A 27,355-nucleotide genomic window follows, 5' to 3' on the forward strand; every position below is an offset into this window, starting at 1 on the left:
ATCCAGATTATACTGATGAATCCATGTGTGCATTTCTTTTTTTCATAATCTTGCTCATCGCCTCTGTACTCTTTTGCCATCAATAACTTTTCCCTTTGTGGTAAACACCTAACACATCTCTACTTTAGGAGCTGGCCAAGAGGGAAGACTTGCATGGCCAGCTGAGCTGTATTCAGCTGCCCATAGACTCAGGGGTATGTAGCACTCCGCATGGCGTAACCCAGTGAGACTCACCTGGAGGACCCCAGCGTTTGTGGACGTTGTCACTGTGGTTGTTTGCGTAGAAGCAGATTTGACACAAAGTCCCTCTTCAGGTTCACTTGCTCGCAGCCAGCAGGCCAAACACAATGCAAGCAAAATGTCTTTATTTTATCTGGCTGAGAAGACATGTTTGGGCTTAGGGAAAAAAAGACAGTAAAAGCAGGCAAAGCCAGCCAGACTACTGAACGAAAGCAAACAAAAGAAATGGGAAGTCACTTTTAAACTGACTTGAAATCACTCATGGCTTCAAATCACAAATGGCTTGAAGTGCTATTCCACATGCCAGAGTGCTTTGCCCGCTTTGCGTTTCATTCTGTTTGCTATCATAGCTTTTCACCGTACGATGACATTGGTGAGACTCAAACTTCCATTATTTCTTTTGTCCATTTGAATAATCAGACAGTGAGATTGGAGCCTGAGCGATTGTGAAAGCAATCCAGTGAGCAGTTCCTGATCCTGTGGAGGAGACTCGGTCTGATTGTTTTTGCGGACATCCTCTTTATGTTTCTCCATCTGTGCAGCTGTGCTAGGTGACACTCGCAAGGGGAGGTGGTGAGGAGTGACAAACACTAGCCGCCATGTCTTAGGAATTTGCCTTGCTTACTTCCATTGATCACCCCCAACAAACGAAGACTCTCCCTAAAATATCTCCTCTCTCCACAGTCCATATGAGGACTTGACTGTCAAAATGATAAGCCTGCTTGAGTCTCTTATCTTTCCCCCGCACACTTTCCAAATTAAGACTTGTTCTTCTGAACAAATGATATACATGCAGCTTATAATGAAGGTGCTGTCCAAGCAGATTGGCACTGCCTTCCTCTAAGTGATCTAGGGCTTTCCGGTTAAAAGAGTTTTGTTTAGCAACTTCTGAGGATGGAATCAGCCAAGTGCATCTACCAATTTTTCTAGATTCTGAAGTGTAGACAGGTCAGTGAAAATGCCAGCAGCCAGAGGATATTGTCTTAGTCCACCTGATCTACGCTCAGAGAGGCCCTGTGAGAATGCTGAGACAGATAGCCAGGCCTATTCCACACTAGCAGTCTTAGCTGACTCCACTGCCCAGCACTGAACAAATTGCACAAATGGTACTAAAGCTAGGCTAAAAGCCAACAGCATCCAAAGACCAATAAGAGATGATAATGGCCTGATGCTGATAATGGTTGCCGTGTCACTCTGCTGAGTTCAGCCTATCACAGCTGTGCTTATGTTGTTGTACCTTTAACTGTGGGTGGGGCAAGAATCCCTCTCCTGCCTTATAGATGTGACGGACGAAGGTTAAGCAGGATGCGGGGACGAGGCACGTTGAACATAAACATACCTTTTATTGCACATGTAAAATACATGTCTTAACACAGACTACTTGGATCAAACGCTGACCACTTTGATGATACGATACGAGACTTATATACACACATGACAATTACACACAACAGGGATCAGGTGAACGACACAAGAGGGTGTGGGAATACAGACACACACAGATGCGCACACACACACACACACACACACAGACGCGCACACACACACAAATTTGAGGAGGAAGGGGCCGTACCATGACAATAGATTTCAGTTCCAGATAACTTTTTGAAGGTTCTTTGTTTTTGTTGTTGTGTTTTAATGTAATGGCAAATCATGTTTACTTTGTTTTAGCTATGATGTGAAATAATTACTGTTTTATTGTGATGTGTCTAGCAGTTCAATGATCCCACTAGTTTCAGACTTAGTGTAAATCTAATTTATCTATCATCCACTCTCACATTCAACAGTTGTCTTCACAGAAATAATTGCCTGAAAACCTGAGCCCACTTGAATGTTTTGTGAAACTAATGGGAGACATTGTTCTTAGTTGGAAAGGTTTGTCAGAATAGTTCCTGGTATCTTTCTCTCTCTGATCTTATACATGGTAGATCACTAGAAAATCACATGCTGAAATGGATTGCAAAATAATTAGTTTGGGAGAAGGTCCATGGCCAAGTGTGGTTAATTGCCTAGTTTATTAGGATGCCACATGCTCAAACCAGTTTTTTATGGTAGATATCAGCAGGCATCATTCAGATAGAGAGGACTACCATGGAAAGCTATTTTAAGCTTTAAAAATCATGAAATCTTTGAATGACCCCTTGCATACAGATATAGAGATTCAATTCCCTGACCACAAGAGAAAGAAAGAGAGTGAGAGAGAGAGAGAGAGAGAGAGAGAGAGAGAGAGAGAGAGAGAGAGAGAGAGAGAGAGAGAGAGAGAGAATTTAAGATTCTCAACCGTTATTGCTATTCAGACAAACCAAGCAGGGTTGAAATGTTACGCTACACCACACTGAAACACTGGGTTTCTTGAGACTAGAGGTGAGAGGGAGGGTAATACAGGCAAAATAAAGCAATAAGCCCCCTGATAAAAATAGCTGTGTTTATTTCTACAGCCTGATTACTGGACATGTCGGCTGTACTGGTCCTGCTCCTCTAGTGGGCTGGGAAAACCCACACATATTCCACACCATGTGGATTCACCCTTACACAAACAAAGCAGATGGTTTGATCATGAGATCATTCTCTCAGAAATACATGTGAATGATACATTTGACAAATATTTAGACCTTAGATAAGCAAACAGCTAATACGTTGATTGCAGTGGTTTCAGAGTGGTACTGCAGGATGAGACTGTCCATGCATGCAGGCACTGTATTGGTTGTGGACTACCCCCAGACCTGGATGACTCTCCCATGGACACCAGTCACCCTCTGACCTTTGACAGAGAGGGTTGCTAGGGGGTGGGGGGGTGATGGGCGGGGACACGCTCACTTCCACCTGCCCACCTCTGCTTCTAATCCCTCACTGCACCGACCTCGGTCACCGCCCATCTCCTGCCCCCTACTGACCAATGCTCTTTTGTTCTCTCCGTTTGATGAAGGGTGATGCCTCCAAGTCAGATTCAGAAGCAGACTCCTATGCCCGAAGTGCTGATGATGTGCGTGGAAGCAAAAAGGATGTGTCAGCCTCTTCTGGTGAGAGCATGCGTGCGTAAATGAATTTCCCTTCATAAAAAGTTACACCAACAAGCTGGGAGGCATCTGCAACCTTTATGTCCTGTGGCATTGTGTTATTTTGACAGATGCTATGCAGAGCATCAGACTAGGAAATGCTTAATATACACATCAGTATTCTTTAGTCCTCTGCCATGTTTTCTGAGGAACTTTGATGTCAAAGGGGATCTGCCCTGCCTATTGCTGTCTTTCTGATTGCAGTAGCACCCATCAATGGCCACGTGGATCTGAAGGCCAGCTTGACGCCTCCTCTCATCACCCACACGGCCGCCACGCCCATGCCCGTGCCCAAGATCTCAGGAGGAGGAGACCCTGCTCACGAATCCCGCAGGGGCAGCAGCGTCTCCGTGGACCCCAACTGCCAGGAGAAATCTCCAGTTAGTGCGGTCGGGCTAAGTCAGGGGGGGGATCTCTCCAACCACTGGGTGGACTAGTCAGCTTGAAAGCAGCTTGATAACTGAACAGTAGCATGTGTATAGAAAGCAAAGAATTAGTCATTTCTGACATGTCATTAGAAAATGTCATAAGTGTAATGATTGCATGACCACTTCCCTCTCCTGTCGCAGTCCAGCGCTCGGAGCTCTCCGCACGCCCCTTGGAGTTCAGGCAGCAGCTGGACCAGCCGCCGCTCCAGCTGGAACAGCGTGGGTCGCGCGCCCAGCCTCAAGCGGCAGAAACGGCAGTCGGGCGAGCGACGCTCGCTGCTGTCCGGCGACGGCCACTCCAGCTCGGACGAGGAGTGCTCCGGCGGCTTCCGCGAAGGCGCACTGGAGGGCGACGACGCCTCGCTCTCGCGGACAGACTCGTTCGGTCAGAGGCCGCGACACAGGCGCATGGAGTCTCTGGAGACGCGCGGCTCCTTCGAACTGCCAGCCGACACGCTGCAGGTGCCCTACCTGCACCGCTCGGCTAGCGTGCACAGCACGCGGCCGCCCGGCCTGCTCAGCAATGGCAAGGGCTCGCCCACAGGGGCCGCCACACGCCTCTCGCTGGACGAGCACGCCAGCGAGGACGACAACGGCGATGACGAGGGGAACCTGGTGAGAATGCCACGACAGCAGCCATGACTGTTTATTTGATACGCTGGATTCTACATGGTGGTACTGTGCACCATTTGCTGCCTGTGAGAAGGTAACGGCAGCTTCTGCCGACAGTCATATGCGCTTGACTTTCGTCTTTTCCCCTTTGCACGTCTTCTCCTCACTGCAGAGTCGCCGGGCGCGCCTCTACCGTTGGTTCGAGCGGAAGCAGCCTGCATGGTGCAGGCAGAGGAGCACCTGGTCTCTCTACCTGTTCCCCTCTGAGTCCAGGTGAGGCTGCATCCCACGCTGTGCCTGCTCAGAATGCCCCTTTAGGGAATTGGGCCCCCATTCCCATGTGGCTCACAGTGAGCACGTGACATGCTCCCGCAGCTCTTAGCCTCCCCACAGCTGTCCCACACCCCCTCCTCCCAATCCCAACCATGGAAGCATGTCTCTGCCCACTAAGCTTCATGGCCGATGCAGTGATTATATGAGCAGAAGTGAGTAGAAAAATCCTAGCTTTGCTTGGTACACTTCTCCGTCAGTGTGTACAGAATGACGCGGCTTCCATCCATACCGAGTACTCCCAAGCTGACTCTGGATCAGCTGACTCATGCAGTGCTGTCTGCATGTGGGGGTCTGCATTTGTATGCCTAGGTGCCATGGCTGTTCCCTGCTGGAAGTCAGGGAATCCACACTGTCCCCTCTCTCCGCTTGCAGCTCGAGAGAGGTGAGCTGAGAGGAGGTTGGCATGACAACACTTTGGAGTTGCTTTCCTTCCTCTTGTGCATGAATTCCATGATATCACACCAAGTTAGAAAGACACTGAAGTCGTGGACATTATTTATTCATTTAACCCCATTGCAACTCTTGTAGCTAAACACACATGCAGTATATACAGTATAGAGGTATATACATTCATGGAATATATAATTCTACACTTCCAAAACCTGAACCTGGTTTGCCAAGTCTGTTTGATTAAGAACTAGACATGGCAGAAATAAACATTAACAAATAGGCATGTCTTACACTGAACAAAACTTTTCCTCTTTCGAGAAACAGCCACAGATTATTTGTTTTTCACTTTCAGTGTTGACTCAAACTTTATCTTTATCATAACAGCAAACGTTTTAGCCTCATTTATTGAACAGAAAATGAGACCTACTTGGTAATGACAGCAGTCAATCATAGAAAATGATAGGAATTATTCAACATTCCATGTGAGTAGGTTGCAGGGAAATATGAAGTGATGTTGCCCAGGGTTGTGGAGCTATATCTGTTTTTCTTCTGTAATTACATAACATGACAGCTCTTTAGTCAGTCATTGTCAGGATCATGTGACTTAGTCATTGTCAGGATCATGTGACTTAGCCATTGTCAGGATCGTGTCAGTTAGTCATTTGTAGAATGCAGCAGAATGCAACTTAAACTCCAAATATTTTACTTAACTTCATATAAACATGAAGGGGTAAGGGAGCTGCTGGCCCATTTTGTCCCACAGCCGCTGTTTGTGGAGAAGAACTTAGTCTAGCTGCACTTTTGCTTATTCAATCGCATCTATAAACACTACCTCTTTATCAACAAATCTTTAGGGTCATGTTGTGTATGGTTGCCTGGATACAGGTGGTGGAGCCGCTTACCTAATGGATGGCTTTATCTCACACTCCACTGCAGTATAATTAGCCCATCCATTTTGTTATCAGACCATTCACACTGTATCGGTCTTCTAAATGCCTGACTCCTCAATTGTGTCTTGCAGATTCCGTGTGAGCTGCAATAAGATTATCACCCACAAAATGTTTGATCACATCGTCCTTGTCATAATCTTCCTCAACTGTATCACCATTGCTATGGAGAGGCCCTGGATTGACCCAAAAAGTGCGGTGAGTCCTCATGCATACAAACAAATGCACACCTTTAGGATACACAGTCAGAAATGTGAAGGACAGTATTGAGCACGCTGAGCACCAAACTCATTAGTTCGGTTTGTATCTGTCAAAGGCAAAGCTCAGTCAATGTAGTGGTAATTGATTTAATTATCTGCAAGGCCAACTCTATGCCTGATTGGTTAGAATGGGTCCTAGACATGCTTACCCACATAACTAATACAATCCTCATTACATTTTCAGAAAGCTCGTAAAACAAAAAAGCTTAAATCAAAAGTTAAGAGACAATGTCTCTCTCTCTTTATCTCTCTCTCTCTCTCTCACACACACATACACCGTATCCCACCTGATCTTTAAAGAACATGACATAATTGTGAGAGAATAATTAAAAGCTCATATAAGGCCTATTTTTGATAATGCAATTATTTTAAATAGTTAGCTTCAGGAGGTATTTTCAATCCGTGCCTCACAAAACAAAGTTAGCGTTTGCTGTATTTGAGTCTATTGAAAATGAAAGCTTAATATTTGACATGTTTCCTTAGAGAACGATTATTCTGGATTTCATGGACAAACGTGGAAAGATGACTTTTTCTAATTCTCACATTCTGAAGGATGGATCAGCTTGGCTTAAAAGATTTGCTTCTCATTATCAGTTTGGGCTGTGTACTGTTTGTGACAGCTATCTGAGCTCTCGTGTGACACACGGGGCAGCAGAATAAAAGTGACTGAAGCAAAGGTCAGGGGAGCCATGGACATTGTCAGCCGGAAGGGCTTCAGAGAGATTACATTAGCCTGAGGTGGCATCTCATCCATCGTACTGTCAAGATGTCAAAAATAGATGACAAAATGTTTATAGCTGTGTAGAGGATGATGATGTTGATTTGAAGTGTGAGACATTCTTTTCACCCTTTATTTGATAGACGTGGGCGGTATTTCGTGAAGAGTCTGTTTTAAGCATCTTACAGTTCCCTTATCTGGAGCTCCTCCTTGCTATTGATGAAAGACTCCTTAGCTCGGCCAGACCTTGGCATAGCATTTGCATACGGGGTCCCAGCTGACAGGAAGCACGGGCAACCTCGGAGATGGCAGCCTTGGTATTTTTATATTCTGTTCATTTTCCCATTATTTTAGCAGGGGAAAATCTCAGCTCATGACTCAGATCAGCGTGATATTTGCACAGAGGGCACTCACAGTGCATAAAGTCAAATATGCATGAGTATATAATGATCATGATTACAAATGTGCAGATGTAATATATACTATAAAAATTAGTACAATTTGTACTGAGCTGTCAAAAACAGCACAGAAATGGCTTAGAGGTCCCTAAAGCCACCGTTTAACTGTAAGACTTTTCTAAAACTTATTCAGGATGAAACAAGCATTATGATTAAGTTCTTTTTTCCTTTTCTTCAGATAAATTCAGTGGTCAGTGGAGTTACTACTGTGAGCAAATCCTGTGATCAAATTAAATTATGCATATTCCAAAATGTCAGAGGAATTGTAGTTTAACTGGTAATTTCTGCAACAAGTGCTGGAAACCGAAAAGCAGGCAATGCTGCCATGTCTGTGCTTGCAATGACATTCCTTTGAGTGCGACCCCAGTGCCAAAGGAGTAAGGGGTCAGGTGTAAAACACTGCTCTAAACTGTTTCAAGACGTTTCAGGGTAGGGACGTTTTCAGGGTTCACAGCTTTCACATAAATGAGGCTACCAGGGTTAAGGATATACAGAAGGACTAAATATACAATTTTAATTTCCAAATGTCAACTAGAAAGTAAAGTTTGTGTTTGTGGAAAATTTGCTATCCCTTGATGTTTGACTACCAAGTCCTCAGACATGTCTGTGATCTAAAGGAACCACTAAAGGAACTTAAGAGTAACTCCATCCAGTCTGTGAAATTCAAATAAAATTATTTAAAATGTTGGCAAACTTTTCAAAGTGCCTTCAGCGGCTTTTCATGTGGTAAGTGATGAGATTGTGTAGGCCATGGCGGTACATTCCTCACTGAGGTTGTGGTGTTTGGGGCATCGAATAGCTCCAGCTGTTACCTGTTGGTGCCAGGGAGTGGTGCCCCGCCTGTGCTGACGGGGTGGAGCTGCACGTCCGTACCTGCCTCGGTCTGTCTGCCTGCCATATTAACATATGTAGATGCCTGCTATAGGAGATCCAAAGGCTTCCTCGTGTGAAATTGACACAACATGTCATGCCCGGGAGCCATGTTTTCCATTTGTTCGTTTTCGTCAGGCGTAATTTGTGTAATCTGCGCAATCCTCCTAGCCCCTGGAGATTTAGGGCTTCTTCACCTCCGCCTAAAGGCATTATATATATCACCCTAAGAACATAGCGGAACTCATCTACATGTACGAGTGTGTGTGTGAGTGTGTGTGTGTGTGTGTGGGGGGGGGGGTGTATATGTGCATGAATTTGTATATGTGTATGTTTAGAAGAATTACTTGTAGGCTTATTCTGTAAGTATTCAGTGTGGGATCATTGTAGTAATTTAGGTGAAACAGATTCTAGTAATTTTGCTAGTGTACAGCTACAGAAATCAGAGTAAATGCTGGTGTTGCCTGCACTTTGACTTTTTGAGTTTGACATGATAAAACTTAACATGAATTAAAGTTAAACCATTGGGAGCATACACAGCCTTTCACTCTCTCTCTCTCTCTCTCTCTCTCTCTCTCTCTCTCTCTCTCTCTCTCTCTTTCTCTTTCTCTGTCACTGCTTCTCCTTTCTCCCTATATTGCTCTGTCTCTCTCTCACACACTATTTCTCCTCTCTCCATGGCCCCCTCTCTCCCTCTCCCTCTTTTCATCCATGTCTCTTTACCTTCCAACCCCAGTCTGTGAATTTTAAGAACTTTTTAACTTTAATGTAATGCATTGGTTCCTGCTCTTATGCCAGTCACATCTCCATGACAAATCTTCTTTATGGTAACAAGTACCTCACTGCTACCCGCACAGACATGTAGCATTAATACTTCATGTGAGACATTTTTTCATTTAGATATTAACAAATGCCTTCAGAGCCAGCACCTGGGCCCCCTGTCAAGGCCAGGTGTGGTTCAGCATGCGTGCCTTTTCAGAACCTGAACTAATGAGAGACGAATGAGGAAGAAACCCAGGGCTGTGGAATCAGTGTGTGCTGGATGCGTTTGCCTGTGGGTTTGGTGGACTAGACACACTGTCTTTGTCCCTTCAGGGATCCAGCACTAAGACTCTTTGCTTTTCCTCATTCATGAACTTGCATATACACCTGACCACATACACACACACACACACACATACACACAAACAAACAAACACACAAACACACACACACACACTCACATACAGTACACGGACACATGATGAATGAAAACATATCCTCCCAGCAGATTGGAATGGCAAAGACGTCATCCTGTTTTCAAAAACAGCAACGAGCATAGCGATGATGTCAGCACGAGGCTCTCAGATGGCAGGGAGGGGGCTGAAAGCTTGCTGCCATGGCTCTCTGGGTCTGCTGGAAGTGGGGGGTCATGGGAAACACAGTCCCAAGGCACTGTGTCTCAGACAAAGAAGGAAGGCTCTGAACAAGCGGGGGAGATGACGTTGTTTGCATTCCAGCTCGGCTGCTTGTTTTCTTTCCATGGCTCTTGTTTAAGGTAACGAAGTGCTGGGGTCGCATTCTCATCCCTTTGCGCATTGTGTCCTTTGCTCTAGCCCTTCCATCCTGGGCCAAGTTTGTGGCAGCCATGATAAAAAGTCTTTTAAGCACACGGGCTCCTGTCGGAGTTGGCTACCCCTGCCCCTGACCTCTTCCTCATTGTCTTCTGGCCCCTCCTTATTTACATAGAACCCTTCACACAGACTGGACAGCAATCATGTGCATTTGAGACTCTCTCCCAGTGCTGAGGGCCATTACCATAAGCCAGTGGCATATGTTGATGCTAAGTGAAGTACTGCAGGGTGAGGGATACCAGAATCTGGCTATCAGCTAGCCATCAGACCATGGACTTCCAGCCAGCTGAGCATCCTGTTATGAACTCAGCTACCCAGCAGGACTGGCAATGCAGAAATCTGGGAGAGTCTTCCGTAGTGCGGGCCCAGGCATGCTGCAGAGCGCTCGTTAGGACGGAGAGGGCCACCGCTCTGATGGGGCGGCATTGTTGACAGGATGGACTGTCGCTGATGGAAAGCGAAGTGCACAGTGCTGGCACAGGTCAGAGCAGAGAGGTGGAAACTGCAGCACCTGGTGCGTGGGATGGCCGTGTGCGACAGAAGGAGAGAAACCTAGTGACAGAGTGAGAGAGAGAGAGAGAGAGAGAGGGAGAGAAAGAAAGAGAGGAGGGAGAGGAGAGAGAGAGTGAGGAAGAGAGAGAGGAAAGACTGGCAGTGAGGGAGAGAGAAGAGAGAATGCACGAGTTCTGGAAAGAAGCAGCCAGGCTCCGTGACCCTGGTGTAGTTTGCTGATGCTATTGTTAACGTGTGTTTGGGAATGCATGCCCTTTTCACTGCCCTAACCCCTTTCCCTTCTTCCAGGTAATTAAGCTGTGCCGTTTCTGTTTCACCTTTTACTACCTGCCTGATTCATGTTACACTCAGTTTAACAAACTGAAAATGGGAGCCAAGTATTATCTCACTTCGGAGAAGGAAACCTACAGTCATCACTACCTACTGTGGCATCTAGCATTACCTACTGAGACTGATGAAATGTGTCTTCTCTGCTGAGCAGGCATGTGTAAATGCGTGTGTGTGTGTGTGTGTGTGTGTGTGTTAATGCTTGTGGAATACTCTGTGTGTGGGAAGAGTAACAGTTCCATAGATGACTTCACAGGAGGCACCTCTAATCTCTAATCTGCTATGCGATGCAGACACACACACACACACACACACACACACACACACACACACGCACGCACGCACACACACACACACACACACAAACACACACATTCGATCTGATCCTGCCTCTCTCCACAGGAGCGCATCTTCCTGACTCTGTCCAACTACATCTTCACTGCCATCTTTGTGACCGAAATGACAATAAAGGTGAGTGACAGCGTTTGACAGGTCACTCTGATGGGGGTAACAGAACTCCACCTCTTCCTAACACACAAACCAAACACGGAACAGCTTTGTTTCCATATGACTTTTTTAAGTGCTCAGCGTGTCTGTTTTAGATCACAGTGACTACAGTAGATTGGTCAGAACACTTTCGTGGCAGGCTACTGGGCTCAGAAGCGGCTCATATCATTTTACCTCTATTCAATCTCTTCCTATGACATTTCCAGTGACTGCAACAAAGAGTAAAGCAGTCTATTAAAATCCATCTCTGACAGCCTTACCTCACTTCAGACAGCTGAATTAAAAACCTTTGCAAGTGCGGCGTCTCACACAGGCTTAAGATAAGTAAATATCTGGATTAATTAAGGCGAGGCCAGCAGATATCCCTTCAGGCCTCATCTCCACACTTACTAACGCCATACAGGAAGAATAGTCTGCCAGATATTTAAATCACCAGCATTGAAATGGGGGAGCATGCCGGGGTCTCTCAAGAGAAGAGAGAAAAGTTCACACGTGTCACTCATGGAGGTGTAGGGTTTCTATTTCAGGGCTCTGTTATATGTCAGGTCACACCCACTCAGGAGATTTCCAATGAAAAGCCTGCTGGAGAATAATCATACTCACTGGAGGTTAATTAACGGTTCCTGACAAAAAAAAAAAAAAAAAGTTTTCCAGGGCAGGCGGAGATGAGAGGAATGCCACAGCTCCTGGCCTTCGGCGTGTGACATGATGTCGTTCGATGCCTTCATGAGCAGCATCATTAGGGAACCTCGCATTGCTCCTTGGGAGGTTTTTTTCTGATTTGTTTACGGCCACTTTTGTGAGGACTGCACTGTGCAGCCATGCCTCCTCAGCTCCGAACTGATACTGAAGCATGAGCAAGATTGACAATGACGCAGGAAGTTTTTTTTTTTTTTTATTTTGATCACTCTTCTGCCTATCTCTGCCAGCATATTCATCTCAAGACTATTGTTTTTGTGTTTGTTTGGAATTTGGAAGGAATTTCTAGTTTGTCCTGCTGTATGTTGAATGTTTTATTTTGTGTTTGTGTGATAAGGTGGTGGCCCTAGGCTGGTGTTTAGGAGAGAAATCCTACCTGAAGAGCAGCTGGAACGTTTTGGACGGAATGCTGGTGATGATTTCGGTCATCGACATCCTGGTGTCCATGATCTCCAACAACGGCACTAAGATCCTCGGCATGCTGCGTGTGCTCAGGCTGCTGCGAACCCTGCGACCCCTTCGGTACGGCACTCCACACCCCACTCACTAACCCCAAATCCCAGTCACTAACACCACACACCCCAGTCCCCAATACCACAGCCCACTCAGCTACCCCACACCTGATTCACTATCCCAGTACCCCACTCACTAATTCCACACCTCTCTCACTAAACCCACACCGCACTCACTAACCCTACACCCTACTCACTAAACTGACACACCACTCATTAACCCCACATCCCATTCACCCATCCCATTCCCCACTCATTGACCCTACACTCCACTCACTAACCCCACACCCTACTCACCCGCCCCACACCCACTCTCTGACACCCCACTCACTAATCCCACATCCCATTCACTCATCCCATACCCCACTCATTGATCCTAGACCCTACTTACTGAGGCCATCTCTAACCTCACAGCTCACTCACTAGCTCCACATCGCTCTCTCTGACTCTACTTACTGAACCCACAACCCCTCAATAACCCCACACCCCACCCACAAACCCCTCATCTCACTCACTTAAAGGGTGAAAGGCTTACATGCCTTTGAATAGGTTAATATTGAAATCTCTGCATTGATCACTTACAAAAACATTTAATGCCGATGTAGATGTTGAGGTACACGGAACAGCATTCAGCACCCATTATTCTATATGAAGTACTTGTTAGTGAGTAAATATGAAAGCACAAAAATTGCCAGACCACAGCGTTTCCTTGGAAAATTGCTTCAGCACGTTCTGCTTCTGTCATCCCTTTCTAAGGGATCTACATGATGTGCTCTCATGCAGTGTGTGTGTGTGTGTGTGTGTGTGTGTGTGTGTGTGTGTGTGTGTGTGTGTTTGTAGGCCTCTTGCCTTTTTTTTGCAAAGAGAACCTCTTTAAGGCCTTCCGATGCTGAAAGATTTATCACATATTCAGCAGGAGCACAAGAATCAAATATTCACTTTTCCTGGCCAATTTGCCTGCATCTCTCCCCAGTCATTAATTTATAATTGTTCTTCAGTGATCTGGGTCTCTTTCATATGGCTCAGCACCAAGCCAAGAGTGCTGCTAACAAAATTAACTTGGGAGAAGTGCAAATCCATGCCATGTTTTTGTTTGAAGTTAAGAACAAATAGTGATTTTTATACAATTAGTATTGATTTCTGGGGAATTAAATCTTTGACTAAGGCAGTTTGCAGAAATATGTAGAAAATGTCTTTAATTGTAGCACTGTTTGTTTATTTACAGTGTCTGCTTTCCATATTTATGTGCATTTGTTGCTGCTCAGTTAGTGAAACTCAGGGATGCTCATGCTTTTACAAATGACGTTCCATGTTTCATCACGGAGGGCAGGATAGGTTCCATTTTTTTTAATACCTTTTTTGTTTTTGTTTGTTTGTTTTCCTGAGGTTATTGGATTTAGAGAGTGAATCTTCTCAGATATGGTTCTGAGGCCAAAACTAAGAGGTACACTAATGATGAGGCACACTAATGAGTGAGGTACACTGCTGAGTGAGGTACACTGCTTAGTGAGGCACACTAATGATGAGGCACACTAATGAGTGAGATACACTAATGAGTGAGGCACACTGCTTAGTGAGGAACACTAATGAGTGAGGTACACTAATGATGAGGCACACTGCTGAGTGAGGTACACTGCTTAGTGAGACACACTGATGATGAGGCACACTAATGAGTGAGGTACACTGCTGAGTGAGACACACTGATGATGAGGCACACTAATGAGTGAGGTACACTGCTGAGTGAGGTACACTGCTGAGTGAGACACACTGATGATGAGGCACACTAATGAGTGAGGTACACTGCTGAGTGAGGTACACTGCTTAGTGAGACACACTGATGATGAGGCACACTAATGATGAGGCACACTAATGAGTAAGGCACACTGCTGAGTGAGGTACACTGCTTAGTGAGGCACACTGATGATGAGGCACATTAATGAGTGAGGTACACTGCTGAGTGAGGTACACTGCTGAGTGAGGTACACTGCTTAGTGAGACACACTGATGATGAGGCACACTAATGAGTGAGGTACACTGCTGAGTGAGGTACACTGCTGAGTGAGACACACTGATGATGAGGCACACTAATGAGTGAGGTACACTGCTGAGTGAGGTACACTGCTTAGTGAGACACACTGATGATGAGGCACACTAATGATGAGGCACACTAATGAGTAAGGCACACTGCTGAGTGAGGTACACTGCTTAGTGAGGCACACTGATGATGAGGCACATTAATGAGTGAGGTACACTGCTGAGTGAGGTACACTGCTGAGTGAGGTACACTGCTTAGTGAGACACACTGATGATGAGGCACACTAATGAGTGAGGCACACTGCTGAGTGAGGTACACTGCTTAGTGAGACACACTGATGATGAGGCACACTAATGAGTGAGGTACACTGCTGAGTGAGGTACACTGCTTAGTGAGACACACTAATGATGAGGCACACTAATGAGTGAGGTACACTGCTGAGTCGATTACAGCTGATGATCTATATGACCAGAAGATTCCACTATGCTTTCATACACTGATTGAAAGTTATGCTCTCTCTCTCCCTTTCTGTTTGATATGCTCTCGCTCTCCTCTTCCTGTTTTCTCACTTATTCACTTACCCTCTAACACAGACATACACCATTTTTGTAATGCTCTGTGTAGGAATGAAGTAATCATGATAATTATGATGAAGTACAGATATCATGGCCAACGTATCAACAGAGAGGACAATGTTTTCTCCAAAAACACTTAAGCAAAACTCTGTCTGTTCCTTCAGAAAAGAAAACATGCTTTAATTCCAATATGTCTGAATATTTCAAAGTATGTATCATCTTTTGTGTAGTACCTTGCATCTTCATGCAAACAGCTTAAACCTTGCCTTTTCCTGATTAAACCATGCCTTTGTGATACCGTCTTTTACATAAGATTGAATAACCTTTAAGAAGTGTGTGTGTATGTACGTTTGTGTCTGTGTGTGTGTGTGTGTGTGTGTGTGTGTGTTTCCTTGTGAGTCCCGGTTATGTGTAATTCACAAAAGAAAAAAGACAGTAATGTGAATTGAAGCTCTGGTGGTGGCATTCCAGAGGTGGCCTGGTCGGGTGTAGGGCTTAGCCACCCAGGGACGCACTCCTCCACCTTGCTGGCTGTGTGCTGGACTTGCCATCGCTGCACAGTTTCCAGTGTTTCTCCTCAACTCTCAGTCTTTTCTTCAGTCGCCAGGTTTTATGTTAATACACTCCAGCGTGGAGTCCAAGCTGATATCAGAATCATAAAATGTGTCCACAGTGCAAGCTTGGCTCCTCCAGTAAAGGTGAACACAGAGGGTTCGGTAATCTAGACCACATGTGTGTTAGGGCTGCTTGACAATGTAGGCTCGAGGTAAGCTGAGTTACTCAGAGTGTGGGGTGGAGGTAAGAGGTGTGTTTGTGTTTTTGTGTGTTTGGGTGTGTGTGTTTGTGTGTTTGGGTGTATGTGTGTGTGTGTGTCCACATGTGTCATCTGGAATATTAATGGTGTCATTACAGTAGAACAGCAGGAGGTGTGTATGCGGCTTTGTTCTGCAGACAGGGTGATGTATCTGATATGTTAAAGCAGCACACACTCACTTGTGTTCATCTATCAGCCCTCTGACCCCGAAGGTTACGCCTTTACACCGGAAATCAAGACACATGCCACTAGCGCATTTAAATCAATCTCAACAAAATGCGAAGACGCGCGTGCCAGCATTCACTCCTCCCATCAAACACCCATCAAGCAACACTCTACCTCTGTTACTACTTACTTTCACTTTGGTCCTGTGTTGACCTCTACATTTCTCTCGACATATGATGTAAATATGCTATGGCCATGAACTGCTATAGTTATATTTGTCCTTGGTAATTCTCTAATTAATGCTGTGTAAATGTTCCCAGTGCTTGCCCAGTGCGCAGTTTAATTGTTAAGCTAATGAAGCCGTGGACAGCCTAAAATGAGTTCGCTTTTCAGTACTGTGTGATTACCAGGAGGAAACAAAAGGTGGGAGTGACGAGGTGAGCTACACAGACGGGTGCGATCTGGTTGCACAGATCTCTGATTAGCTGTGTGTTCTCAGGTGCACTAGAGATGTACTTCAGCTATTATTGTCTCTAGCAAATTGCTTTGGGAATTGTTTTCTTTGTCTCTCAAATTTTTCTTAATTTATAGATTACTTGTGTTGGTAAGAGAGCAGAAGAGACTGGGAGTAATGTGTTTTGTTGTACACATGCACTTGGCTGTAGCTTGTCAGTAGAACTGGATGTTTTTATACTTCATGGCATATATCATGGCTGGGTTTTGTGTGTGTGTGTGTGTGTGTGTGTGTGTGTGTGTGTACTCTCCGTTCTTACTACTTATAGTCCTATTTGACTCTGTAGACAGTCCAGGTTTGTTGAATGTGCTCAGTTTTTGTGTGTGCTGTGTGTGTGGCGTGTGTGCATATGTGTTTGTGTGTGCATGCGTGTGAGTGTGTGTTTGCATCTCTGAGCGAGCATGTGTGTGTGTGTGTGTGTGTGTGTGTGTGTGTGTAGCAGAGAGGCAGCACTTGACTGGAACTCTTCCTTCCTCTCTGTCTGTCTCTCTGCCTGAAGTCCAGCCTGTCTACCTCCTCCTTTAATTACAGGCAGAATGAAGGTGTGCCTCTGCAACAGGACAGAGTGGCTCCTCTATGCTCTACTTGTTCTCTCAGGTTGTTTTTCTCTCTTCTTTTTCTGAGAGAGAAAATAGAAGTGATGCATGTAAGGGATGGCGCCCAAATCCGGCGAACACGTGTCATGTTGTAGCTGAAGTCACTGAGAGCAGCGTCCTGCCACAGAGAACTCTGTTAACCTACAGATGCAAGACAGAGTTGGTGAACCCTTTGGAATCCTGGATAAATTGCTCCTAAAATATTATTGATCTTAATCTCAGTCATAATAATAAATCTTATTTTTAATAATAATAAATGGTTCTAGTTTAAAAAAAAAAACGTCTAATTGGAGTGAAGTGTTTGAACCAGTTCAGTTGTGGATTTGTCTTACCCTGGTATATAACTAACGTGCAATATGGCCTGATGAAAAGGGGTGCCATAAAACTTCAGAAAAGGCTCAGAAAGCTGGAAAGGGTTTAAAAGGGATTTCTAAAGACTCTAAAGACAGTTGGGCAGATCATTTACAAATGGAAGAAATTCAGCCCAGTGCTGCTCTCCCTAACATGGGGCATCCTGCAGAGATCAGTGCAGGCACATTCCAGAGAATCCACACGCAAGTGACCAGAGAATCTTGGGTGACAGCTAAGGGTTTACAGGCATCTCGTGCACTTCTTGTCTACCCAAACAAAACACGAAACAGAAGTTCTGTTAAATGGGGAGTTACCATGCAAGAATCCTCTGCACTCCAAAAAGGCATTGCTGGTTATCTGTCTGCTAACTGTATAAAGCATTATGTCTGGAGAAACCAAAACGCTGCATACTAACTCCAGAACTCCATCTCCACTAATGCATGGTGATGGAAGTAGAATGGTGCAGTGCTGCTCTTCTGCCTCAGGGCCTGGCAATCTTTAAGGGACCCACGAATGACCAATGAATTTGAAGTTGTATCAGGACACTCTAAAGCAGACTTTTCACGTTGTCTGTCTGCATGTGATCTAAAACTCAAAGGAGGTTGTGTCATGTGACATGACAATGATCCAAAGCACATGAGCAAATCAACAACAGAGTAACTGTAACTGAAAAAAGTCAGTATTTTAGAATGTCCTGATCTCATTCCCATTGAAATGTGTGGCGTGATCTGAAGCAGGCCATTCATGCAAGACGTACATGAAATGAAACGTTCACTTATTATTTGAACCATTTGTTCAGTAATACCATGACAATATAAATGTGGTGTAGTACACCTTGTCTCCTGAGCTGTTTTGTTTGTCCTCTCAGACTCTCACAAGTTATCAGAGATGCCTTCCCTCTTGAGCAGAGAAGACACTTGTTTGCAAAGCCCAGAGTTCCCTACTTCTGTGGTTCAGCCCCAAGCTACTGCAGTTCCTTAACCATCACTATATATACACAGAACCACTACTGAATCTGATCTAACTCCTCTCACACACTCTTAGACCCAAGTGACTTTGTCACAAAGTGTAAAAATCTCTTGCTGTCTGCTCTCTCCTGTTTGCTCCCCTTTCTAAAACATCTTCGTTAACATCCTTTCCTCCTCATTATCACCAATATCGTTCCTTCTCCTTGTGGATCTTTCTCACATGAACACATACCCTCTGTCTCATGCATGACCATGCATACACATAAACACCCAACCTTTTACCTCTCTAACATCTCAGGCAACAGTGCCCTCTATTGGTACAGCGTGGAAGCCCTATGTGGAGACCATGCAAAAATTGGTATTGTCATTTAACAGCTTTTTGTAATTCGGTTATACCTCCAAAGTCACACCTGAAATCAGTGCAGGCCAAGCCGTATTGATTCTTTTTTTATCATTTCTTTTTTATCATGTCATTTCTATCACCTATCTGACATTTATAGTCTGAAATCTTTCCTGCTGTCTTTCTGAGCTTTGATGCAGATGCCCATCTTTCATGAGAATTCACGGAGATCCAGCTGAAAAAGGACAGAGAGAAAAGTCTCTTATCTGAACTCTTTTGAGCCACATTTCTTCCTCTCTGTCACTCTGGCTAAATCAGATTTGTGTTCTCGTTTTCTCGTTTCAAGACTAATGTGATCACAGAGCACTTCTTAAAGAGATCAGAACCCAGTATCAGATTAGCCTTCTGCCACGGGGCAGAAATCCCTGCCTGTGGATGAAAGTGATGCGGCCTTTATTCAGTTTAACAGAGTGACTACTACTGTGGGCATAACTTTGCTTTAAAAAGATCTGGGGATCGGATGTTGAATTCAACAATTCAGCTGACCCTTAAATTTGCATTCCTTTTAAGAAATCAATTCACTGAAAAGAAATCACGTCGACTGAAAGGAAGAGCTTCTCAAAAGTTTTCATTACCATGCTTGTCAAGCCTATTGGCGTTGAACAATACAAGAAGTATCAACACATTGGTTTAAAATAGAACTATTCTATTTATTTCAATAAATAGAAAATAATAAAAAGAATTTGTTGTTGGAATGTTTATTTAGACAGTCCTGACTTTCCAGCAGCTGTTCTGGGCTTTTTGGTCACATGTCATATTAGAGCACATGGGCTCACCATAGACCCTTTACGATCTCAGTGCTGTTGACTGTTTGGAGAGGCAACTGCAGCTCAGCTCTTGTGTAAAATATTTTCATAGTATATTTTCAAAACGTGGTGGGGACAACAGCCATTTCAGAAAGTGGTGGGATATGTCCCTAGCATTTCCAATGTCCCCAGTGTGGGGATATGTCCCCAGTATTCCCAGTGTCCCCAATGTGGGGATATGTCCCCAGCATTCCTAGCGTCCCCGGTGTGGGGATATGTCCCCAGTGTGGGGATATGTCCCCAGTATTCCCAGTGTCCCCAATGTGGGGATATGTCCCCAGCATTCCTAGCGTCCCCGGTCTGGGGATATGTCCCCAGCATTCCTAGCATCCCCGGTGTGGGGATATGTCCCCAGCATTCCTAGCATCCCCGGTGTGGGGATATGTCCCCAGCATTCCTAGCATCCCCGGTCTGGGGATATGTCCCCAGCATTCCTAGCGTCCCCAGTGTGGGGATATGTCCCCAGCATTCCTAGTGTCCCCAGTGTGGGGATATGTCCTGAGCATTCCTAGCATCCCCCATGTAGGGATATGTCCCCAGCATTCCTAGCGTCCCCGGTGTGGGGATATGTCCCCAGCATTCCTAGCATCCCCGGTGTGGGGATATGTCCCCAGCATTCCTAGCATCCCCGGTGTGGGGATATGTCCCCAGCATTCCTAGCATCCCCGGTGTGGGGATATGTCCCCAGCATTCCTAGCATCCCCGGTGTGGGGATATGTCCCCAGCATTCCTAGCATCCCCGGTGTGGGGATATGTCCCCAGCATTCCTAACATCCCCGGTGTGGGGATATGTCCCCAGCATATGTCTCCAGCATAAATTGTGCCTGTGACTACTACCCTACTGCTTTTACTGCCACGGCTTACCTTGTTCTCTTGCTGTAGGGATGGTTCAACAGTGCGGTAAAGCCCCATAAGTACTAGCTCATTTCATGGCACAAGCAGTCAGATGCACTCGAGGTCCTTCTTCATATTTTTTCCCGCTCTATGAAAATAAAGCAGTGGCCACACATTGCGGTCTCCTGAGTGCAGATTTTGATTGTTTTCATGCATGCCATTGTGCCTGTCTCCATAGGTGATTCAGTGTCTCTATGTGTGCTAGTCCACCCCAGCTTGGCCGCGATGCCAGATGTCTTGCTGTTAATAATTAGTCCCTATCGTTATTCTAACGGTTTAATTAGGACTGTCTCTGCTCTTTGTGGGAGCAGCCGGCTCCTCTGAATCCGCACAGTGGCATGTAAGCTGGCTAGTGGTAGCACAGCAGAGTGTTGAATAGCTTGGGTATGAGGACAGTTTTTGTGCTAAATGTGGGGCTTCCCGTCTCCTTGGAGAAGGTGTTGATTGTGAGGTTGATGAAGTGTCAGAGCTGCAGGAAGTGGTTGGGAGGAAGATGCAGCACAGAGCCACTGGAGCTCTTCTGCCGTTGTATGCATTGATTAACCCAAGGCCCGTGATGGAGAGTGTGCATGTGCCAACCCTGCGCTGCCACAGGAATGCAGAGGGGGCAGCCTCTAGCTCACCATGCCCTTGCCTGCACGTGGTCTTGACCACAGCCAGACCACTCTACAGGTCATGTGACTCCTCCAAACATCTGCTTATGCACCGTTCTGTTCCTTTCATTCTGCCACCTTTTGTTCACCTGGTTTGGTGCTTGGCAAAGCACTAAAGCCTTCTGTATGTTTGAACGTGATGTTGATCAGGCTGAAGTGTTTACCCTCCTGCTGCGTGTTTGCAGAGTGATCAGCAGGGCACCGGGGCTCAAGCTGGTGGTGGAAACACTGATGTCGTCCCTCAAACCAATCGGGAACATTGTGGTCATCTGCTGCGCTTTCTTCATCATTTTTGGCATCCTTGGGGTTCAGGTGAGTGGACATTCTGGTGGTGCTAAATATCTTTTTAGCATTTACATTATAAGACTGTGGTCTAGCTGCGACATTTGTTCCCCAGATTAGTGTCAGCCAATCCACATGTTTCAATAGGCCTTCAGGCTCTTTTGAGTGACAAGACTGTTTGAAGTACAATATCATACTGGATTGGAAATGTATACCTATTTCGTAAACGGCTATAGTCATAGTGGCTCTAGTGGGCTTTCTTTACAAGATCGTGTCAGTGTATTAAAAGGTATACATGGGGAGAACACATGTCTCTGAGTGAGATGAAGTCACTGAGAAACTCCTGTATATTAGCAGTCAATAGTATGGCTGTAATGAAAAATACTCCAGGTCCCGTGGGGAAATCCTGCAACTGTTTGCCTTTAGTGCCGCTAATAAAAGCTGCGTTCATGCATGTGTCTGTGCCGCCTATGTGGCATGTTAAATGGACTTTGTCCCTGTCTTTTGTCTCTCTAATGTCACGAAGGGGAATCCAGTCCATAATTACTCAATTTTATTCAGTGACAACCATGTGCTTCCTGAGATGGTTGTCACATCAGCCTTGTTGGACTGATGACCTTTCCTTTCAGTTAACAAGGCCAACAGGCTCTTATATTGAGCTGTAGCTCACCTCTCAAATAATGACTCATATGACAGCCATGGTGTAATGTGCAGCTGACAATATTGGATCCTTCCTCTGTGTACAGCTTCCTAAACATGTACACTTGATTGGTGTACCAAGCCGTCAATCATCCTGTGGCAGTGCCATTGGATAATGATGGGGAAAACATATAGGACTCCATACAGTAGTTGGCTGCATAGCCCGAAAGGTCTTTGAGTGCTCTTATTCTTTATCTCCTCACAGCTATTCAAGGGCAAGTTCTATGTATGCCAGGGTGAGGACACAAGAAATATAACAAACAGATCTGACTGTCTCCTTGCTAAATACAACTGGGTCAGGCACAAGTACAATTTTGACAACCTGGGGCAGGTAAGCACTTAATGTTCCATGGTCTGAGACATGTGTTTTATAGATTTTTTTTAGCTGCACCTGGTGGCAATGAGTGTTGTAGCCTCCCCCTCCAAAGGTACCCTGTATTTGTCCTGAGTGTTTGACATTGCAAATAAGGGGTTTTTCTCTTTTCCATATGTATGTAATCTGCTCTGTCCTGACATTGTGTTTCTGCAGGCCCTGATGTCTCTTTTTGTGCTGGCCTCTAAAGATGGCTGGGTGGACATTATGTATGATGGGCTGGATGCTGTCGGGGTGGATCAGCAGGTACTCACCCAGCTCTAGTGCTGGGGAAGCTTCTTCAAAATTGTACTTAAATAAGTGAAATTACTCTATAGTATGTTATTCATAAACTTGTTAGCATGGTAATAGAATACTGGATATGTGTCATAGCAGTGCTTTGTGCATTCATCTCAAGAATATACATTAAACACAGACCAATTTCTTTGACTGAAATTTCCATATTGTCTCTGTGCTTCTACAATAAGTACAAATAAAGTTAAATTTAAAAAAGTAAACCATAAAATGTTAAGTCAGCATGTCTTTCTTAAATTCATTGAACAAGTTTCCTATTTATCGGTGCCTCTGTAAGCTCCTGACTGTTTGCTCAACAGAGCTCTCCCTAGGAATGACCTTTCTTTATATACACTTTCTTGCAAAGATGTCCATTTGCATTTCTGAATAGAGAAAAGATATGAAAATGTAATTTGCTTGCCTCTTGTCTCACAAAAGACTACTGAAGGTGCGTTCTGCTCTACTTGATTGGAGAGTTTAACTTGCTTCCTGCAGCACCAGCCAAAGCATTCATATATTTGAATCAGAACACTTAGGGCTTCTTTTTTTCATTATACAGCCATCCCACATATCAAAACACACAGTGAGAATGGGAGGCACCTTTGTAAGTGCAATCAAATGTGACAGAAGAGAGAAGCATCCGCGTGTCCAAATAACTCATACTGATTTATTTGGGCATGTCAGTGCATTATTTGGGAAAGTTGGATCCTCATTCATTTGGGGATGTGTACCTTTCAGCCTGTTATGAACCACAATCCGTGGATGCTGCTGTACTTCATCTCCTTCCTGCTGATTGTGGCGTTCTTCGTGCTCAACATGTTCGTGGGTGTGGTGGTGGAGAACTTCCACAAGTGCCGGCGTCACCAGGAAGCGGAAGAGGCTAAGCGGCGGGAGGAGAAGCGCCTGAAGCGCATGGAGAAAAAGAGAAGGAGTAAGGAGAAGGAGCTGGCTGGTCGGTAGTCTTTCCACATCTTTCTGAGTCCCGCTTGACCGCTAGATTTGACAGGCCGCTAAATCCTGAGCCATCGCTGATTAGAACGAGCTGCATCTGACGAATGAGATGCCCCCCCCCAACCCCCCCAACCCTAAGCTAAGAGGCTCCCTGCCCCTGGCCTGCGCCCTCTGCCTGGGAATGTAGCTCGAGCATGTCCCATGGCCTGCATGGTGGCCTGCTTTCTGGTGGAGAGCAGGCCGCGTGGTACATCCCTTTCCCAGGGGTCTGCCAAGCCTGCTCTTCTCATGCATGCAGGGCAGTGCAGCCTGAGTGGTAAACAAGGCTTTTCAGTTTTGCCACATTTGGCATAAGAGTTGGGATAGATCTTTCAAGCCTACTTGTACAGTTAAGTTTTTTTTCTTTACCTACTACCTACTATTTTTAACACTTACAGCAAAAGCCCACCTCATGGCGTATTCTTAGACAAAACAGTAGTAGACAGTGGTAACCCCCCTTTTTTTTTTTTGCACCCTTGAGAAATACAGATATAAATATGTCCTGTATCATATGTGATGAGGTATTGAGTCACTGAACACTGGTAAAAGCATGACACAAGTAAAGCTGTACTACCAGCACTTCGGTATCTGAATATATAGGTGGGTTCTGAAGGTGAAAGGTCAAGCTTCAGCTCCCCCTTCATGCTCTCTGGGAGGGCTCTCTTCAGTCCACCTGACATCATTAATATCCCTTTGATTTGCCTTTGCCTGCCCAAGAGGTTTGGATTCCTACATTTATTTATTTATTTATTATTTATTTAAGAGCTATCACCTCATCACCACTCTTACTGGAGTGTGAAGAGCTTCACCTTTTTTTTTTTTTCCATCTCCCACTTTTGTTTTTGGTATGAATGGTTGCCGTAGCAACAGAGAGCTGGGTTCCTAAGTGGACTGTGAGGTAAAGTTTTGTATGGCCTAATCCATTTATTGGGGCTTCTTTGAGATGCTGTAGCTTGTTGGTTGATTGCAAAGAATAGGCCATAGCGCTCAACAGTCAGTGCTGCTAATTTGCCAAGATGAAAGCTTCCATTTAGTTGTTTGTCTGGCCAACAAAAAGTACAGCACAAAGAACAGAAGAAATTCTGTTATGTCTTTAAAATGCTGAAAAGAGCAATTACCTCAGAGTGGCAAAACGCTATATTCATGAAGAGTACTGATAGCTGAGCTGGACTCAGAATAATTGGAAATAGCTACATATATAGAATGTTCAGTAGTATATTATTTGAAAGTCCTTTTTTTTTTTTCTCTTCACTTATACTCCAGCTCCTTCTGCAACCTTCGTTGGCTCCACCTGATTAACATGGTCTCATTCTTCTAGATATAATGCTGACGGGTGTCAGTTGGTCCAGCCCTGATGGCGGAGCGACAGGTACAGAGTGTTTCTAGCATGCTTATGTGTTCACCGTGGTGGTGGTGGGGGGTTTTGGCTACAGGGCACATGAGGCAGGGTGCCTTCGACTGCCCAAGAGCACACCTCATCTGAGCGCAGGCCAGCCGTTTGTGGAAGTTGTGTATGTGCAGTTACCCACAACTCATCCACCCGTTCACCAGCATTTGGCGCCCGCCAGCCAAACCTTTCACTCACACTGGGGAGAGAGAGACAGAGGGAAGCAGGCGGAGGGAAGCAGGCGGAGGGAGACAGGCGGAGGGAGACAGGTGGAGGGAGACAGGCGGAGGGAGACAGGTGGAGAGAGACAGGAGTGAGCAGAAACCCTCTCCTACCTACTTTAATGTCTCTTTAGGAGCAAATATGCCATATGCATCACAAATAAATATATTTATGTAGTTAATTCTGACATTTTTACTGACATTTTATATTGTCAATACTGACATCCTTCATTTGAAGGATTGAGCAGAATATAACAGGCAATTCTGCAGTAAGTGCTTCTTGTCATGTTAAAGACCTTGTGTAGGGCCATGCGGTAGTCGGTGGGACTGCGTGAGAGGAACAGTTCCTCTGTAGACTTCCAGAGTTCTGTAATCTCTCTGCCTTCTCTCATTGGTTGGTTGTTGTTGCACAGTGCTCACTTCGTATTGTGATGTAGCCTCATGACACTGTCTTCGTGACTGTAGTGACACAGTGGGATGTCTTAACAACACACCGCACCACTCATTGTTGGTCAGATACTGCATGTGGAAAAAAAAATCCATTTATGTAATGTAATAGTTATATGCAGAAATTGTATTGATGACTACAGCTAAATGACACTAAGCAAGTATTTACAGAAGAAACAGACAGGTGGTCAGAAAAAAACTCATTTTAACGTACATATTTTGTAGGAGCTATACATTACATTTGCATTCAAAGGTCATTCAAAAGTAATAAAATCAGGTAGATATATAAATACACTTATTGTAGTAAACACTATAAATATAATTAGCTTGGCTCTGTCTTGTCAATGGAGGTTTTCAGATATCAAAATTATGGAATTGTCTAGTAGTAGTAGGTCAAGGACACTGGACTTGTTCATCATGAAGATGTTTGGCCAGTCACCTGGAGAGCTTCATCAGATCTTCTAAGTAGTGGAAGGGTCCTCAGCATGTAAACCTCACTGGGTGATTCACATCGATGACATCATGGTTCTCATGATACTCAGATAACAGCTCAGAGGTGTGAATTGGTGTGAAACTGGTGTGTCATAAAAATGATGAGTAGTGTTGCAGACCCCACCTCCATTCATGGGTGATTGACAGAGGGCTGCCTTCACTTCGCTTGCAAATCAGTAGTTTGCTGTATCCAAGATGTGTACATTGTTGTTCCCAAAGGATTGTCCCTGCTGCGTTTGGTGTCAGTAGAGTGCCATGTTGTGAGTAGAGCAGTTTGCTCTGGTCCTCTTTCCATCATACTAAGACTAGCTCTGCCAGATTTAGGTATTGGTCTGATTCTGACCAGTCATGTGCTCTGATGATACATACCTGGATATATAAACAGATAAATGTGACAGGAGGTTTTTAAATCTTGCAGCTCCAGAGGCGGAGTGTTCAAAGCCTGTTACTCTCTGCTTATGTAATTATCTTGAAGAGCTGAGCTCTCACATGAATAGAGCTTACCACTGGAACTAGAGCATACTTACAGCCTCAGTGAGACTGAGAGACCTCTCATTCCCTTGCCCTCGTTGACGACTGAAGAATTCTTTTTCAGACAGTCAAGGCCCCACAAAAAACTGAAGCCTCCTGTGCACTTCCCGCCGGTAATCCCTCCCTGCGTTAGTCCATCCTCAGTTCCCTGCACTACTCTCACCTTTTTACCACGTTTTACCACCAGCTGTGAACACAATAGTTTGGCTTGAGTCAGGGCTTTTGAAGAAGCAATTAGGAATGCTTTTCATGTTAAAAAAAAATGTTCACAAAGAGAAAGAAGTGAATGTGGCAGAATCTCAAGGACATTCTGCACAGACTCCACGCCACAAACATTATAAATTAATCAGAGCTAACATAGGAACTAACATAACATACTATAATTTTCTAAACAGATATGCCTGCA

General features: G+C 45.0%; 1 protein-coding gene across 13 annotated transcripts in view; it reads left to right on the top strand.

The window, feature by feature from the left end:
- Positions 1-27,355, top strand: part of cacna1g (calcium channel, voltage-dependent, T type, alpha 1G subunit) — a 152,602-nt gene that overhangs the window by 97,354 nt on the left and 27,893 nt on the right. For 7 of the 13 annotated variants that reach the window (XR_004776808.1, XM_027019414.2, XM_027019419.2 and 4 more), the window contains exons 15-27: positions 129-194; positions 3,167-3,260; positions 3,501-3,676; positions 3,866-4,339; positions 4,509-4,609; positions 6,081-6,204; positions 11,168-11,236; positions 12,309-12,493; positions 21,440-21,566; positions 22,441-22,566; positions 22,765-22,854; positions 23,620-23,812; positions 25,190-25,240. Coding sequence is in view for 12 of the 13 variants with exons in the window: in XM_027019414.2 (XP_026875215.2) it covers positions 129-194; positions 3,167-3,260; positions 3,501-3,676; positions 3,866-4,339; positions 4,509-4,609; positions 6,081-6,204; positions 11,168-11,236; positions 12,309-12,493; positions 21,440-21,566; positions 22,441-22,566; positions 22,765-22,854; positions 23,620-23,812; positions 25,190-25,240 (1,876 nt within the window). In the remaining variant the exon portion in view is untranslated. The remainder of the gene's footprint in view (positions 1-128; positions 195-3,166; positions 3,261-3,500; positions 3,677-3,865; positions 4,340-4,508; positions 4,610-6,080; positions 6,205-11,167; positions 11,237-12,308; positions 12,494-21,439; positions 21,567-22,440; positions 22,567-22,764; positions 22,855-23,619; positions 23,813-25,189; positions 25,241-27,355) is intronic. The other 6 variants (XM_027019416.2, XM_035533196.1, XM_027019415.2 and 3 more) reach the window with 5 other exon arrangements.

This window comes from Electrophorus electricus, chromosome 14 (assembly GCF_013358815.1).
Source record: "Electrophorus electricus isolate fEleEle1 chromosome 14, fEleEle1.pri, whole genome shotgun sequence".
NCBI classification, from domain to species: Eukaryota; Metazoa; Chordata; class Actinopteri; order Gymnotiformes; family Gymnotidae; genus Electrophorus; species Electrophorus electricus.